The following is a 16,072-nucleotide window of genomic DNA, read 5'->3' on the forward strand; positions in this document are numbered from 1 at the left end:
TCTATAAACTCTTCCTCTAGTCTACCCTGCCCAGTTTGGTTTGCCCAATTAATATGAAAATTGAAGTCCCCCATGATTACAGCAGTTCCCTTTTTACATGCGTCAACTATTTGCAGATTTATGTTCTGACTAACAGCGTCACAGCTATTTGGAGGTCTATAAATTACACCCACTAGTGTTTTTTTCCCCTTGTTATTCTCTATCTGTACCCAAGCTGTTTCACTATCCTGATCCTTCAACGCAATATCCTTCCTCTCTATTGCCGTTATTCCCTCCCTTATTAAAAGGGCCACCCCTCCTCCCTTTCTTTCCTGTCTATCTTTTCTAATTGTCGAGTACCCCTCTATATTTAACTCCCAGTCCTGATCCCCTTGCAGCCATGTCTCCGTAATGGCCACGATATCATAACTATATATACTTAATTGCACCGTTAATTCATTTATCTTATTTCGAATACTCCGTGCATTTAGATAAAGCACTTTCAGATGATTTTTACTACCCTTCCTTTCCGTTTTTGCCCCTTTTACATCTAGAGCTTTATCTTCACACATTCTGGATCCTCCTGTCACATTTTGATTTTCCGCTTCCCCACTGATACCCTGCTCTATTTCCTCTACCCCTGCCGTTATTACCCCCCTTGATACCTCCCCCCCGCTACTTAGTTTAAAGACCTCTCTACTGCCCTAGTTATATGATTTGCCAGGACCCCAGTCCCAGCACCGTTCAGGTGAAGTCCGTCCTTACAGAACAGATCCCCCCTGTCCCAGTACTGGTGCCAGTGGCCCAAGAAACCAAACCCATTTTTCCCACACCAGTCTTTGAGCCACGCATTCAGCTTTTTAATTTTACGTACCCTCGCCGATTTGGCCCGTGGCTCAGGTAGCAATCCGGAGATCAGTACCCTCGAGGTTCTGCTTTTTAATTTATTCCCTAACTGCTCAAACTCCTTCAGCAGATCCTCCTTCCTCGTCCTTCCTATGTCATTGGTCCCCACATGGACCACGACCACTGGATCCTCCCCCTCCCTCTGCAAATTTCTCTCCAGCATCGCAGAGATATCCTTAACCCTAGCACTGGGTAGGCAACACAGCCTTCGGGACATGTTCTGCTGGCCGCAGAGAACCTTATCTACCCCCCGAATAATACTATCCCCTATCACAACGGCATTTCTTCTAACTCCCCCCTCTTGAATGGCCCCCTGATCCACGGTGCTGCAGCCAGGTTGCTCATCCCTCCCACAGCCCCTGATCCCGTCCTCACATTGAGTAAGAGCCTCGGTCATGCTCGTCAGGGACAAGGGCTGTGGCTCCTGCCGCATCTCCTCCTGGTTCCCCCTACCTGCCTCGCTTATGGCCACACCTTCCTTTCCTTGCTCACTAACTACTGAATTAGTTAAACTGGTCGGTGTGACCATCCCCTGGCACAAAACATCCAGGTAATACTCCCCCTCCCTGATGTACCGCAGCGTATGAAGTTGGGTCTCCAGCTCATCAATGCGGAGCTCGAGTTCCGCTAGCCTCAAACACTTACTGCAGCTGTAGGGATCATCTACATCAATGGTGTCGACAAATTCCCACATCTCACAGTATTGGCACATCTCCTGGCCGCCCATCTTATATAAGTAATTAACTGGTCCTATTTAAGAATCCCCTACCCGGATTACTGTATTGATACACCCCTTATTTATATAATCCTACCTCCTATAAATGGGAAAGTACTCACCCCAGCCGTAAATTACCTACTGGTTTGGCTGTCTAGTGGTAATTCCGTCCGCTCTTCCTGTCTGGTCCACTGCTCCCTTGCAGTGCGTGGCAAACCTCTTAGCCTCTGTTAGTCTCTCGAGCCGCGGCTCCGTCCGTCCTCCCTGGACAGGTTGGGTGAGTGGGCAGATGCATGGCAGATGCAGTTTCATGTGGATAAATGTGAGGTTATCCACTTTGGTGAAAGAACAAGAAGGCAGATTATTATCTGAATGGTGTCAGATTAGGAAAAGGGGAAGTACAAAGAGACATGGATGTCCTTGTACATCAGTCACTGAAAGTAAGCATACAGGTACAACAGGCAGTGAAGAAAGCCAATAGCATGTTGGCCTTCATAAAGAGAGGAGTTGAGTATAGGAATAAAGAGGCCCTTTTACAGTTGTACAGGGCCCTGGTGAGACCGCACCTGGAGTATTGTGCGCAGTTTTGGTCTCCTAATTTGAGGAAGGACATTCTTGCTATTGAAGGAGTGCAGTGTAGTTTCACGAGGTTAATTCCCGGGATGGCGGGACTGTCAAATGCTGAGAGAATGGAGCTACTGGGCTTGTATTCACTGGGGTTGGAAGGATGAGAGATGATCATTGAATTATATAAGATTACTAGACTAAGTGGGACCCGTTGGGTCCCAGCATCACATGGGAGGGCTGGTCACCAACGCAATATTCCACCTCTCCACCAATTCCAATATTGCTTGCCAGTGGGGGGGGAGGCTTTCTGTCGCGCTAGTATGGGTGTTGTGGGCCGAAGGTACTGGTTTCCAGAGGGCTAGTATAGACATTGTGGGCCGAATGGATTCTTGGGCTGGCAGCCAACTGTTGCAATGATTTTAAAAGCCAAGCCAAGGCAAACAATTGGGCAACAGCCACCCGACAACCAAAATTCATTTTGTGAACACAAGCTTGTTAAAAAGGCGAGGCAAACAATTGGGCAGCAGCCACCCGACAACCAAAATTCATTTTGTGAACACAAACTTTTTGAAAAGGCGAGGCAAACAATTGGGCAGCAGCCACCTTACAGCCGCATCGAGGGGACTCACCGTGGAGTACACGTGCGTTCAGTGTTATTCGCAGCTCAGAGAGCTGTGACCCTCTCGCTTCCTGGGTCTGGCAGAGACTGAGTGAGGGACTACACTTCCGGGTTTTATAGTCCCTCACCCCTGCCGCCAGCGGGGGCAGCAGAGAGAATGGGGAATTTTTTTTAAACATTAATTTCCCTCAGATTTTTCTTCGATGGGAAAAATCCTCTGGTCCCGGAAGGCGGAGGGGGACTCTGAGCGAGGTTGCCAAAAATTACGGTGGCGGCGTTCTCTCGGAAATCGCAGCACAGTGGGCCAAAAGCGGTCAAGATCAGACTTTTAGTAATATAGATTAAGGGATTGGACAAGCTAGATGCAGGAAACATGTTCCCGGTGTTGGGGAGTCCAGAACCAGGCAGTTTAAGAATAAGGGGTAAGCCATTTAGAACTGAGATGAGGGAAAAGAATTCACACAGGGAGTTGTGAATCTGTGGAATTCGCTGCCTCAGGAGGCCAATTCACTGGATGCATTCAAAAGGGAGTTAAATAGAGCTCTTAGGGCTTGCAGAATCAAGGGATATGGGGTGAAGGCAGGAACGGGGTACTGATTGTGGATGATCAGCCATGATCACATCGAAGAGCCTAATGGCCCACTCCTGCATCTATTGTCTATTGTCTATTGTAATCCAGCATCTGCAGTTCCTTCACTGCTAGATACTCTTGGTGCAGGGGGCAGTTGGACAAGCCAGTTATGTCTGAGCTGTAGATGATGTATTTTGATCGATGCGATGGGCTGAGAAACCTTCAGGCCAGTGGGCTGAGTGTGGAGAACTCAGGGTGAGGCATGTCTCTGTTAAACACAGTACATAGCTTTCCCTAGATAGATACACAAAGCTGGAGTAACTCAGCGGGTCAGGCAGCATCTCTGGAGAAAAGGAATAGGTGACGTTTCAGGTCGAGACCCTTCTTCAGACTGTGAGTCAGGGTAGAGGGAAACGAGATATATAGATGGTGATGTAGAGAGATAAAGAACAAATGAATGAAAGATGTGCGATGATGTGAATCTATCTTCAGTTTAAACCAGCATCTGCAGTTCCTTCCTACACAAAGCTTTACCTGATGTCCCTTTGGTAAAGCAGTCTTTCCTTTAAGTCCTCTACCTTATTTTCCAGGGACTGTACATTGGCCAGTAGAATGCAGGTTGGTGGTGTTTATAGTCCCTGGAGCTTCATTATTACTTGCAGGCCTGACCTGGTGACCACATGTCTAGCCACAGTGGAGGCCTCCCTGATGCTTCCAGGTACTGTACTTGCTGTTAATGTAAGATGCATATCAAATAGCAAAGGGATGATCAATGTTTGCTTTGTTGCCACCTTCCCCTGGCTAACAATGATCTATTTTACATTTTCCTGGAGCTTCATCCCCTTTGATGTCTTGTTTTCACACCTTACCCTTCCTTATCTTTGTGTCTCCCTCTCCCCTGACCCTCAGTCTGAAGAAGGGTCTCACCCATTCCTTCTCTCCAGAGATGCTGCCTGTCCCGCTGAGTTACTCCAGCATCTTGTGTCTATCTTCAGTGTAAACCAGCACCTGCAGTTCCTTCCTACACACGGATGATCAATGTTTTTGGTTGAGATTCTGATGTAGAGATTCTACCCACATCGCGTCCTTCCCTTTTCCTCCTCGTAGACTGCTTGACCCACTAAATTCTTCCAGCAGTTTAACGTTTGCTTTTGCTCTTTCCCAGTCCTGACCTGAGGCTTGCGTCTGAAACTCTATTTCCCCTGATGCCGTCAACACTGTTTACAATGATTCTTTTTGTTTTACACCTTAGGCTTTGCCAATCAGAAAGTGACCTCTTTGTGTTTGCCTGCATCCCATAAGACAGCCAGTCTGCCAACAATGCCAACATGTCACCTCCTATGCCTTGAGCTCTTGGAGCCAGTCACACTGCACAGAAATGTCTGCTATGGCCCATCATCTCCAGGTTGTCCTCATCTACACTAATCCTATTGTCCCATAATATAAATCCCTTACTCAAAGGGTCTTCAATCTGAAATGTTGACGAGTTTCTCTTTCCACAAGTTCTAGTTCACGTTCACAAGTTATAGGAATAGAATTAGGCCATTCGGCCCACCGAGTCTACTCCGCCATTCAATCATGGCTGATCTCTGACCCCTAATCCCATTTTCCTGCCTTCTCCCCATAACCCTTGACACCCGTTCTAATCAAGAATTTGTCCATCTCTGCCTTAAAGATATCCACTGACTTGGCCACCACAGCCCTCTGAGGCAATGAGTTCCACAGATGAACTACCCTCTGAATAAAGAGGTTTCTCCTCACCTCATTACTAAAAGAGCGCCCTTTAATTCTGAGGCTATGACCTCTGGTCCTGGACTCTCCCACCAGTGGAAGCATCCTCTCCACATCCACTCTGTCTACGCCTTTCATAGAAACTGACTGAATTCTTCAGCATTATTTTAGTTTCAGATTCCAACATCAGCAGGTTTAATAATTTTCCAAATTTGCTCTCAGGTTGTTTTCTGAAGCAGAATGTTCCTATATTTTACCCCTCCTTGATTTGAAATGATTTGAAATGCCATCTTAGCTCTCTGATAATTGCAGGAATTGGAGGCAGAGCGTGTGCAACTGATCGTGGAAGTCACTCTCAACAAACGCAAAATGAAAGAACTGGAGAATAACCTATTATTCAAGCTTAGTACCACCAAAGGTAAATGCTGACAATCTTCAAATCGGGCCACTTTAGCCCATCTTGTCCAAGTTGATTGTGTTGTCTATCTGCTGTAATACCATTGCTTCAGACATGTAACCCTCTGTACATTTCTTATCCTTTTAAATGTTATTGTACCGGCCTCTCCACCTCAGCTGGCTGCTTTTCCCGAATACGCCTTCTCTGTGACCACGTTAGTTTCCTCTGGGTGCTCCAGGTTCCTCCCTTATCCCAAAGAAGTGTGGATCTGTAAGTTCATTGTCCGACATTTCCAACACCTTCAACGTGATCCCACCACCAGTCACATCTTCCCATCCACGCCACTTCTCGCCTGCCACAGAGACTGCCCCCTCCACAAATCCTTGGTTCACTCATCCCTTACCATCCAAACCACCCCCTCCCCAGATACCTTCCCCTGCAAAGAATGGATCGACTGGGCTTATATTCACTGGAATTTAGAAGAATGGGCAGGGATCCTATAGAAACATATTAAATTCTTAATGGATTGTCCAGTCTAGATGCAGGAAACATGTTCCCGATGTTGGGAGATTCCAGAATCCGGGGGTCACAGTTTAAGAATAAGAGGAAGGCCATTTAGGACTGAGATGAGGAAAACATTTTCACCCAGAGAGTTGTGAATCTGTGGAATTCTCTGTCACAGGATGTAGTGGAGGCCAATTCACTGGATAATTTCAAGAGAGAGTTAGATATAGCTCTCAGGGTTAACAAAATCAAGGGATATAGGGAAAAAGCAGGAATGGGGTACTGGTTGTGGATGATCAGCCATGATCACATTGAATGGCAGTGCTGGTTCGAAGGGCCGAATGGCCTACTCCTGTACCTGTTTTCTATGTTAACTACAGAAGATGTAATGCCTGTCCCTATACATCCTCTCTCACATCCACCCAAAGACCTCAGCAGTTATATCAGGTGACAAAGAGGTTGCCATGCGCTTCCTCTAACCTCATCTACTGTATTCAGTGTTCCCAATGTGGTCTGCTTTATATCGGTGTGTCCACGTGACGACTAGGCAACTGTTTCTGTGAACAATTACACTCGGTCCACCAGAGCTCTGCTGGATCTCCTGGTTGCCCTTCCCATTCCCACACTAACCTTCCTGTCCTGGGCCTCCTCCATTGCCAGAGTGAGGCCACACGCAAACTGGACGAACAGCACCTCATATTCCGCTTGGGCAGCTTACACCCCAACGATATGAACATTGAATTCTCCATCTTTAGGTATCTAACCTACAAACATCCCCTACTTTTATCCCCGCTCTCTATACTGTGCCCCACCTGTAAGCACATCTATTCCTCCACATCCCCCAATCCTCTCATAGAAACATAGAAAATAGGTGCAGGAGGAGGCCATTCGGCCCTTCGAGCCAGCACCGCCATTCATTGCGATCATGGCTGATCGTCCCCTATCAATAACCCGTGCCTGCCTTCTCCCCATATCCCTTGATTCCACTAGCCCATAGAGCTCTATCTAACTCTCTCTTAAATCCATCCAGTGACTTGGCCTCCACTGCCATCTGTGGCAGGGAATTCCACAAATTCACAACTCTCTGGGTGAAAAAGTTTTTTCTCACCTCAGTCTTAAATGGCTTCCCCTTTATTCTAAGACTGTGGCCCCTGGTTCTGGAAGATCTCCTCCCACCTATACTCCTTCCTCTGGCTTCACAATTCCCACCTCATCTATCCTTACAACCTTATCTTACACTTTCTGTCTTTTCATATCTGGTCTTTATCTAACCATCTGCCAATAAAACCACTCCTATCACTAGCCAGATGTTGTCCTGCCTCCACTACTCTTACAGCGTTCTCTCCACCACAATCGGCCTGAAGAAAATTTCTGACCTGAAACGTCACCTATCCATGTTCTCCAGAATTGTCGCCTGACCCGCTGAGTTGCTCCAGCATTTGTGTCCCTTTTCCACTCTGACCTTACACCTAGTATTTGATATTTTCACCTTGGGATAAAGGTTCTGACTTTCCATCCTATCTCTGCCCCTCATACGTTTATACATTTCTATCAGGACTCCCCTTAGCCTCTGATGCTCCAGAGAAAACAATCCAAGTTTGTCCAACATCCCCATTATTGCTAATACCCTCGAATACAGGCAGCATCTAGGTGAATCTTTCTGCATCCTCTCCAATTGTCCACGTTCCTCTGGTAATGAGGTGATCACAACTGCACAGTGATGAAGAATGACATCCTGATTAGCTCACTGTATTTGTGTCCAGGTTCACTGGTGGACGATGAGTCTGTGATTGGAGTCCTGCAGATAACAAAGTCAACAGCAACTGAAGTCAGTGAGAAATTGCATGTGGCAGCAGAGACAGAGATAAAGATTAACACTGCACAGGAAGAATACCGGCCAGCAGCAACTCGTGGCAGCATCCTATATTTCCTCATCACAGAAATGAGTATGGTCAACATGATGTATCAGACCTCACTGGCACAGTTTCTCAAATTGTTTGATCAGTCCATGGCCAGGTATGATTCTTAATCACGTTCCATGAATGATGTTGTGCTTTGATTGAACAGGAAAGGGGTTTGTGGCAAAGCTAACAGAAGCTTAATTAGGTAGACGTCAGGCCAAAGGCCATGGGATTAAATGGATGATTTCTGCACCATTACAAGATTGGCTAAAGTACAAACGACGCTCCCTGTCAAGGCTAGTGTTGAGATATTGTGTGTAGGAAGGGACTGCTGATTTACACCGAAGATAGACACAAAATGCTGGAGTAACTCAGCGGGACAGGCAGCATCTCTGGAGAGAAAGAATGGGTGACGTTTCAGGTCGAGGTCTGAAGAAGGGTCACAACCTGAAACATCACCCATTCCTTCTCTCCAGCCATGCTGCCTGTCCTGCTGAGTTACTCCAGCATGTTGTGTCTATCTCCAGAGATGCTGCCTGTCCCGCTGAGTTACTCCAGCATTTTGTGTCTCTCTCCAGAGATGCTGCCTGTCCCGCTGAGTTACTCCAGCATTTTGTGTCCAACTTCCATCTATTGACTCCATTTATATCTCACGCTGCCTCGGCAAGGCCAGCAGCATAATCAAGGAAGAGTCGCACCCTGGCCACTCCCTCTTCTCCCGTCTCCCATCAGGCAAAAGGTATCGAAGTGTGAAAACACACACCTCCAGATTCAGGGACAGTTTCTTCCCAGCTGTTATCAGGAAACTGAATCATCCTACCACAACCAGAGAGCAGTGCTGAACTACTATCTACCTCATTGGAGACCCTTGGACTATCCTTGATCGGACTTTGCTGGCTTTACCTTGCACTAAACGTTATTCCCTCATCATGTATCTGACACTAAATGGCTCGATTGTAATCATGTATTGTCTTTCTGCTGACTGGATAGCACGCAACAAAAAGCCTTTCAATGTACCTCAGTATACTCGACAATAAACTAAACTGGACTGAACTAGAAAGTAGAAATAAAAAGCAAATGCTGAGTAAAACAATACACCTGTCAGCAGGTTAGAACAAAGGGGAGAAGAAATAATTGATGTTTAAGAAAGAACTGCAGATACTGGAAAAATCGAAGGTAGACAAAAATGCTGGAGAAACTCAGCGGGCGAGGCAGCATCCATAGATACTGCCTCACCCGCTGAGTTTCTCCAGCATTTTTGTCTACAATTGATGTTTGGGTATCAGATTTTCATCCGTACAACAAGAGTTTTCAGTCCATCCTGCTTCACCATTAATGTATCTATAAATAACGGACAGGTTTCGGCTAAAAGCTCAGCCTTCCATTTGGCCACTGGGTGAATGAAGAATTGATGTACCTGGTATTGCTGGAATGAAACTCATTCCTGGTTTTGTTCATTGCCGTGTGGCTCTCTGATTTTTTCATTCGTGTAGATCTAAGAAATCTCCCGTTGCTTCGAAGAGGATCAGCCACATCATCGACTACCTGACGTATGAAGTATTTAAGTATTCAGTTCGTGGGCTTTATGAAACGCACAAGTTCCTTTTCACATTACTGCTGCCTCTGAAGATTAATCTTGAACGTGGATACATCAAATACAGTGAATTTCAGACTTTAATAAAAGGTACTTTCTTCAATAGGATATCAGATAGAATTTAATCAAGGCTAGATGGAAGTAACTGGATTGTACATTTTGGTTTTATTTCAAACAGTACAGCAATTGGGTCTTTCCAAAACATTATAAAACTGGCAATGGATGATTTACAGTACATCCAGAAATAAACACTGTAATAGGAGTGGTTCAATTTGTGAAGGGACATCGCACAGTTTTATACATCTCTTCATGCTTTACTGTGCAGCTGGAGCATCCCTGGATCAGTGTACATTTTTAAGGCAAAGATGGGTAAATTCTTGATTAGTATGGGTTTCAGGGGTTATGGGGAGAAGGCAGGAGAATGGATTTAGGACAGGTAGATCAGCCATGATTGAATGGTGGAATTTACTTGATGGGCCAAATGGCCTCATTCTGCTGCTATCACTTATGACTTATGACCTTATGATCATTTGGTTAGCATTGGGGAAATTTATGCCCCTGTCCCACTTAGGAAACCTGAACGGAGGTTTTTGGTCAGTCTCCTTACTTGCTTCCACTACCTGCAACCTCCGGCAACCACCTGCAACCTCCGGGAACCGCACGGAAACCTTGGGTGGGGCGCAAAGTCTCCAGAGGTTTCCGTTCAGGTTTCCTAAGTGGGACAGGGGCATTAGTTTGCAACATTCTATTTGCAACTCCCTAATCGATTGTCCATCTATCAGGGCGTAACGTACATCCTGCGTGGCTAAAGGCAGCAGAATGGGGTTAGGAGGGAGAGATAGATCAGCCATGATTGAATGGTTGGAGTGATGGGCCGAACGGCCTAATTCTGCTCCCATCACTTGTGACCTGACCAATGTTCCGCATCTGCTCGGCTTGCGCTGCTTGGCAGCCACACGAGTAGATGGGGGAAAGGGAATAATTCTTGGTCATCAGAAACTATCCCTTCATGGCTGAAAATGACCACCGGGATAGACTCCCTCAAAATGAAAGAATCATGTGTGCTTTCAACAAAGATGGCATTCACCACAGGGTCATAGCTAGAGTGAAACAGGCCCTTCAATCCAACTTGCCCATACTAGCCAACATGACCCAGCGACACCTGCCTGCGTTTGGCCCATGTCCCTCCAAACCTGTCCTATCCATGTACCTGTCTAACTGTTTCTTAAACATTGGGATTGTCTCAGCCTCAACTACCTCCTCTGGCAGCTTGTTCTATATACCCATCACCCTTTGTGTGAAAAAGTTACCCCCCAGGAAGTCTCCTCCTGCTCCACATTGCGCTGCACATTAAGGGAGAGGAAAGATTTCTTGTTCATGATAAGTTTATTAAGGGTAGCCCTGATGGCCACTGTAATGCAGTCGGTGACTACCAGTGACTACCTGAGCTCATGAGAAATCACCACTGCTGGCAACTTCCAATGCCTGTCACTTCACCAAATCCTCGCCAAGGCCCCATCGCCACTGAGGCTCCACCACTGCCAAGGCCCCATCACTGTGAGGCTCCACCACTGCCAAGGCCCCATCGCCACTGAGGCTCCACCACTGCCAAGGCCCCATCACTGTGAGGCTCCACCACTGCCAAGGCCCCATCACTGTGAGGCTCCGCCACTGCCAAGGCCCCATCGCCACTGAGGCTCCACCACTGCCAAGGCCCCATCGCCACTGAGGCTCCACCACTGCCAAGGCCCCATCGCCACTGAGGCTCCACCACTGCCAAGGCCCCATCGCCACTGAGGCTCCACCACTGCCAAGGCCCCATCGCCACTGAGGCTCCACCACTGCCAAGGCCCCATCGCCACTGAGGCTCCACCACTGCCAAGGCCCCATCGCCATGAGGCTCCACCACTGCCAAGGCCCCATCACTGTGAGGCTCCACCACTGCCAAGGCCCCATCGGCACTGAGGCTCCACCACTGCCAAGTCCCCATCACCGCTGAGGCTCACCACTGCCGTCCAGGCTCCATTTGGCCCAGGCAGGCTTCGCCGCCTGGCTTTTCCGCAGCCTCCAGGGAGGCTTGTGGGGACGTCGGGCCTACAAGGCAGGCTGCGGTCTGCACGTGGTTGTTCGGCGGGTTAGTGGAGCCCGCACGGCTCCCTGGGACATTATATGGAGGGCTTGGTGCGGGTGCTCAACCCCTGAGTGTAATCCACAACCTATCGACAATGGGGGTCAGCGGGGGTGGTGTGGGCCCAGTGGGCGTGGCTTGGGCCCAGTGGGGGTGGTGTGGGCCCAGCGGGGGTGGCGTGGGCCCAGCGGGGGTGGCGTGGGCCCAGCGGGGGTGGCGTGGGCCCAGCGGGGGTGGTGTGGGCCCAGCGGGGGTCTACAGGGGTTGCGTGGGCCCAGCGGGGTTGGCGTGGGGGGAAGATGGCTCGGGCCCCGCCGCAGCGGCGTCTGGTGTTGGGTTACAGGCGCTGGGTTCAGATTCAGTCACTCCCGCCCGGCGACGGGAGGACGGTCTCGTTGTTGGTGAGGCTCCGACACCGCGGGTGGAGACGCTGGACCGGGCAGGCAGACACCGCACCCCCCCCCCCCCGGGCCCGGAGAAATGGGCACTCCCTTATACCGCGGGCCAGATTTTTTTTCCGATTTTGTTTTTGTTTTGTTTTTTTGTTTTTTCCCGATTTTTTTTTCTTACTCTGGGGGAAAAAAAGGGGGTGCGGTCGCACCTAACCCCCCCCCCCCCCTTCGGACGGCCATGCATTACAATAGCTCCACGCAACAAAGGTTTTTCACTGTACCTCGGTACACGTGACAATAAACTAAACTCAATGTAACTGACCAATTTCAGTAGTTACATTGGACTATTTTTGCTTCTCATGTGCAATAACCCTTCCACAGCACACAGCTCAGGCAAGGTGAGTGATCAGAAATTGTACATGTTTGGCAGTTAATTGTCTTACAACATCTAACGGTGGTGAAACCTTTGATAATTTTGCAGGTGGAGCAGCGCTTGACCTTAAAGACAGTCCAGCGAAGCCTTTCCGCTGGATCCTTGACATGACCTGGTTGAACCTGGTAGAGCTGAGCAAACTCTCACAGTTTGGAGAGATACTGACCCAGGTATTGCAACTATTTTCTGGGATTACATGGCTCAACAAATAAGTAGTTAACTGCAAACAAGTGCGGGCAATCCCCACGTTATGGCCTTTCAGACTAAATAAATTCACCCTTATAGAATTCACAAGTTACTAACCAAAAATCCAAGATGCAGGATAAAATCCACTATAATGGAAGTTATGTAGGGGGAAGAATCAATAAATAAATACAAAGCATTTCTTGAAGCATGGGCAATAACAATGTTTTAGAGCAGTATGTTTATTAAGCTGGCTAGCAGCTTTTTTCCAATTAGTATTTTCCATCTTAAGAAGTCTGAAGAATAAATGCAATAAAAATGATCTTCCTACCACAATTACTATACCTATTTCAGTCTATACCGGTATATATACCAAAACATATATATTTTTAATTATACTCTAATATTACTAATTTTATTTGGGACTATAGATCACATAGAATTACAAAAAAACACTTATGTAAACCAAAAGAGGTCGGGGGACTTTCACTTCCGAATTTTATGTATTATTACTGGGCAGTGCATATTAACAGTATAATTTATTGGCTGGATAGTTCTACCCAACAGACAGAATGGATAAAAATGGAGAAAGAGGATTGTCATCCTTGTAATATAGGAACGATCCTCTTCTCCCCAGAAAAAACTGAATAACACAATATATAAGAAGAACCCAATTATATATGGTACAATAAGAATTTGGAAACAAATAAAATTATCTTTAAAATTAAGAAATTTATCATTGTTAATGCCAATAGCGAATAACCCTTTATTTAAACCATCTCTTATTGATAAGACATATAACCAATGGGAACGTTTCGGAATTAGAAGGATCGGTGATATGTACGAAATGGGAAACCTATCATTCCAACAATTACAATTAAAATTTAAACTGAAAAACAACCAATATTTTAAATATCTTCAGATTTGCGATTTCATGAAAAAATATATACAAGGATATCAAAAAATAACTTCTGAATTATTGGAAGAAGCAATGAATATTGAAGCTGACTCACAAAAATTAATATCATATTTATATAATAGCATTCTAAATATAGACCTACATAATAGCATTCTAAATATAGACCTACCATCGACAGAGGTACTTAGAGAAGAGTGGGAATGGGAACTAATGATAAAAATTACGATGGTTACATGGGAAAAGTATTTGATATATATTCACAAATGTTCGATTAATGCAAGACATAATCTAATTCAATTAAAAATTTTACATAGATTATATTATTCAAAAACAAGATTGAACAAATTTTATCCAAATATATCCCCCTTTTGTGATAAATGTCTATGCCAAAACGCAACTATAACACACTCCTTAGTCTCCTGCACAAAACTTTATAGATTTTGGAGTGATATTTTCGAAATATTTACAAAATTATTCAAGATAAGAATGGAACCTAATACTTAAATGATTATATTTGAAGTAATGGAAGATGGGAATAAATTGAACACATCTCAAAATTTATTTTTTAACTATGGTTTATTAATAGCAAAAAAATTAATACTTAAATTTTGGAAAAATACATCAATACCAACGCTTAAATGTGGATTGCAAGTATGTTGGACACCACACATCTAGAGGAAATGCGATTCCTCCTAATGGATAAATTAGACCAATTCATAACGAGTTGGTCTCCATTTGTCGTCTTCTTGGAATCATATGGTGCAACACAATTGTAAAAACTAACTGTTTCAGGACTGGACGAGGGTTGGTCAAGATTATATACAATGATCTCCTTTTTTTTTTTTTTTTTTTTCTTTCTTTATGTCTTATTCTCTTTTTTCTATTTCTTTTCCTCAACTTTCTTCACTCATTCGTCTTTCTTCTTTTTCTTCACATACTATATATCTCACGCTTTTCTATCCTTTACTATCTAATTTCTTTTTCTTATTCTAATCTTTCTTTAATATAACAAAAAAAATAAGAAGCTGTACATAAAATATATATTAGGCACTTTGGTGCCATATGATTGTACTTACTTCTAATAAAATAAAGTATTAAAAAAAAAAAAAAGAAGTCTGAAGAAGGGTCTCAACCCCAAAACGTCACCCATTCCTTCTATCCAGAGATGCTGCCTGTCCCGCTGAGTTACTCCAGCTTTCTGTGTCTATGCTAGATTAACTCAGTGGGTTGAGCAGTATCTGGTGTATGGGCGAGGGTTGGAGTGGGAAAGCAATTGTCAGCATTCAGGTCAAAACCCTGCATCAGGACCACTGAAGCTGTATGACTTGCTACACAGCATCTGCTGCTGCTTATGTCTGCAAATGCAGCCACTGGCTGCTTAAGGCAATTTCCAAAGCAACCTCTAGAGTGCCCCTAACCATGAACCAACCATAGTGCAGCAGTCTGCACTATCACTATTGTTGAGAGAAGTCTCGCTATGTTTAAATGGAGAACTGCCACCATGAGAAGGTCAGAGGAATGGAGAAGAGAAACTTGACAGTGAGTGGAGAGCAACTTCAAGTGATGCTACAGCAATGTCATAAAAACAAATTCTGAAGCCTGGAGTTTGGAGATTAGACAGGAGATTGCAGGCAGCTGCAGGTCAAATAAGGTTGCAACAGCAGGAGATTTTAACTTTCCCAATATTGACAGGAAATTATGATATTTCATATATATATGTGCAATCGATTCTTTCATATAGATAGTGCAAAAGGTTTAGATAAGGTGGAATTTGATAACTGTGTTCAGGAGGGTTTTCTCCGGCAACATGGACCTTTTGGGGCAATCAATGGAAGTGTCTAGGAGCAGTCAGTGTTACTGTCGAGGAGGTGCTGAAGGTCCTGGCGCGTATGAAGGTCCACAAATCTCCCGGGCCTGATCAGATATATCTGAGGACATTGTGGGAAGCTAGAAGCTGAGATTCACGAGTCGTCCTTAAATACAGGAGAGGTGCTGGAAGACTGGGGGGTGGCAAATGTAGTGCCTCTATTCAAGAAGGGCTGCAGGGAAAATGCTGGCAACTATAGGCTGGTGAGCTCAACATCTGTAGTTGGTAAGTTACTAGAGAGTATTCTCAGGGATAGGATGGAATGGACTAGGCAGAGTGAGATTCTTTGCTGCAAACCCACTGTATACAAATAGCAGTCACCTACAGCGTTGACAAAGTTACAATGCACACTGACTCTTCCTTTTGTTGCCCCCCCCCCCCTCCAGCGGTTCCCCCTCGCCAGGTCTTCCATTGTTCTCCCCCCCCCCCACCCCTACAGAGGTTCCCCCACGCTCTCATCGACCACCAACCCGCGAGGTATCGCCGCTGTCGACGCCCCACTTCACGCCTCAGTGGTGTCGACCCGAGCCCCAGCCGTGGGCTCCATCAGCCACTCCGCCGACCCGGATTCCGACCCGCTCGGCTCGGCTCCTCCGTCCGACCTGCGAGGCTCCGGCCAGCTCCCAACCCTGGCTTCTGCACACCTCGATAAAGGGCTCCAGCCGT

At 46.0% G+C, this 16,072-nt stretch overlaps 1 protein-coding gene across 1 annotated transcript in view; it reads left to right on the top strand.

Moving 5' to 3' along the window:
* Positions 1-16,072, top strand: part of LOC116972889 (dynein heavy chain 8, axonemal-like) — a 574,435-nt gene that overhangs the window by 485,069 nt on the left and 73,294 nt on the right. Inside the window, exons 81-84 of the mRNA XM_033020476.1 lie at positions 5,401-5,506; positions 7,753-8,005; positions 9,384-9,574; positions 12,486-12,607. Coding sequence (XP_032876367.1) covers positions 5,401-5,506; positions 7,753-8,005; positions 9,384-9,574; positions 12,486-12,607 — 672 coding nt within the window. The remainder of the gene's footprint in view (positions 1-5,400; positions 5,507-7,752; positions 8,006-9,383; positions 9,575-12,485; positions 12,608-16,072) is intronic.

This window comes from Amblyraja radiata, chromosome 5 (assembly GCF_010909765.2).
Source record: "Amblyraja radiata isolate CabotCenter1 chromosome 5, sAmbRad1.1.pri, whole genome shotgun sequence".
Taxonomy (NCBI): domain Eukaryota; kingdom Metazoa; phylum Chordata; class Chondrichthyes; order Rajiformes; family Rajidae; genus Amblyraja; species Amblyraja radiata.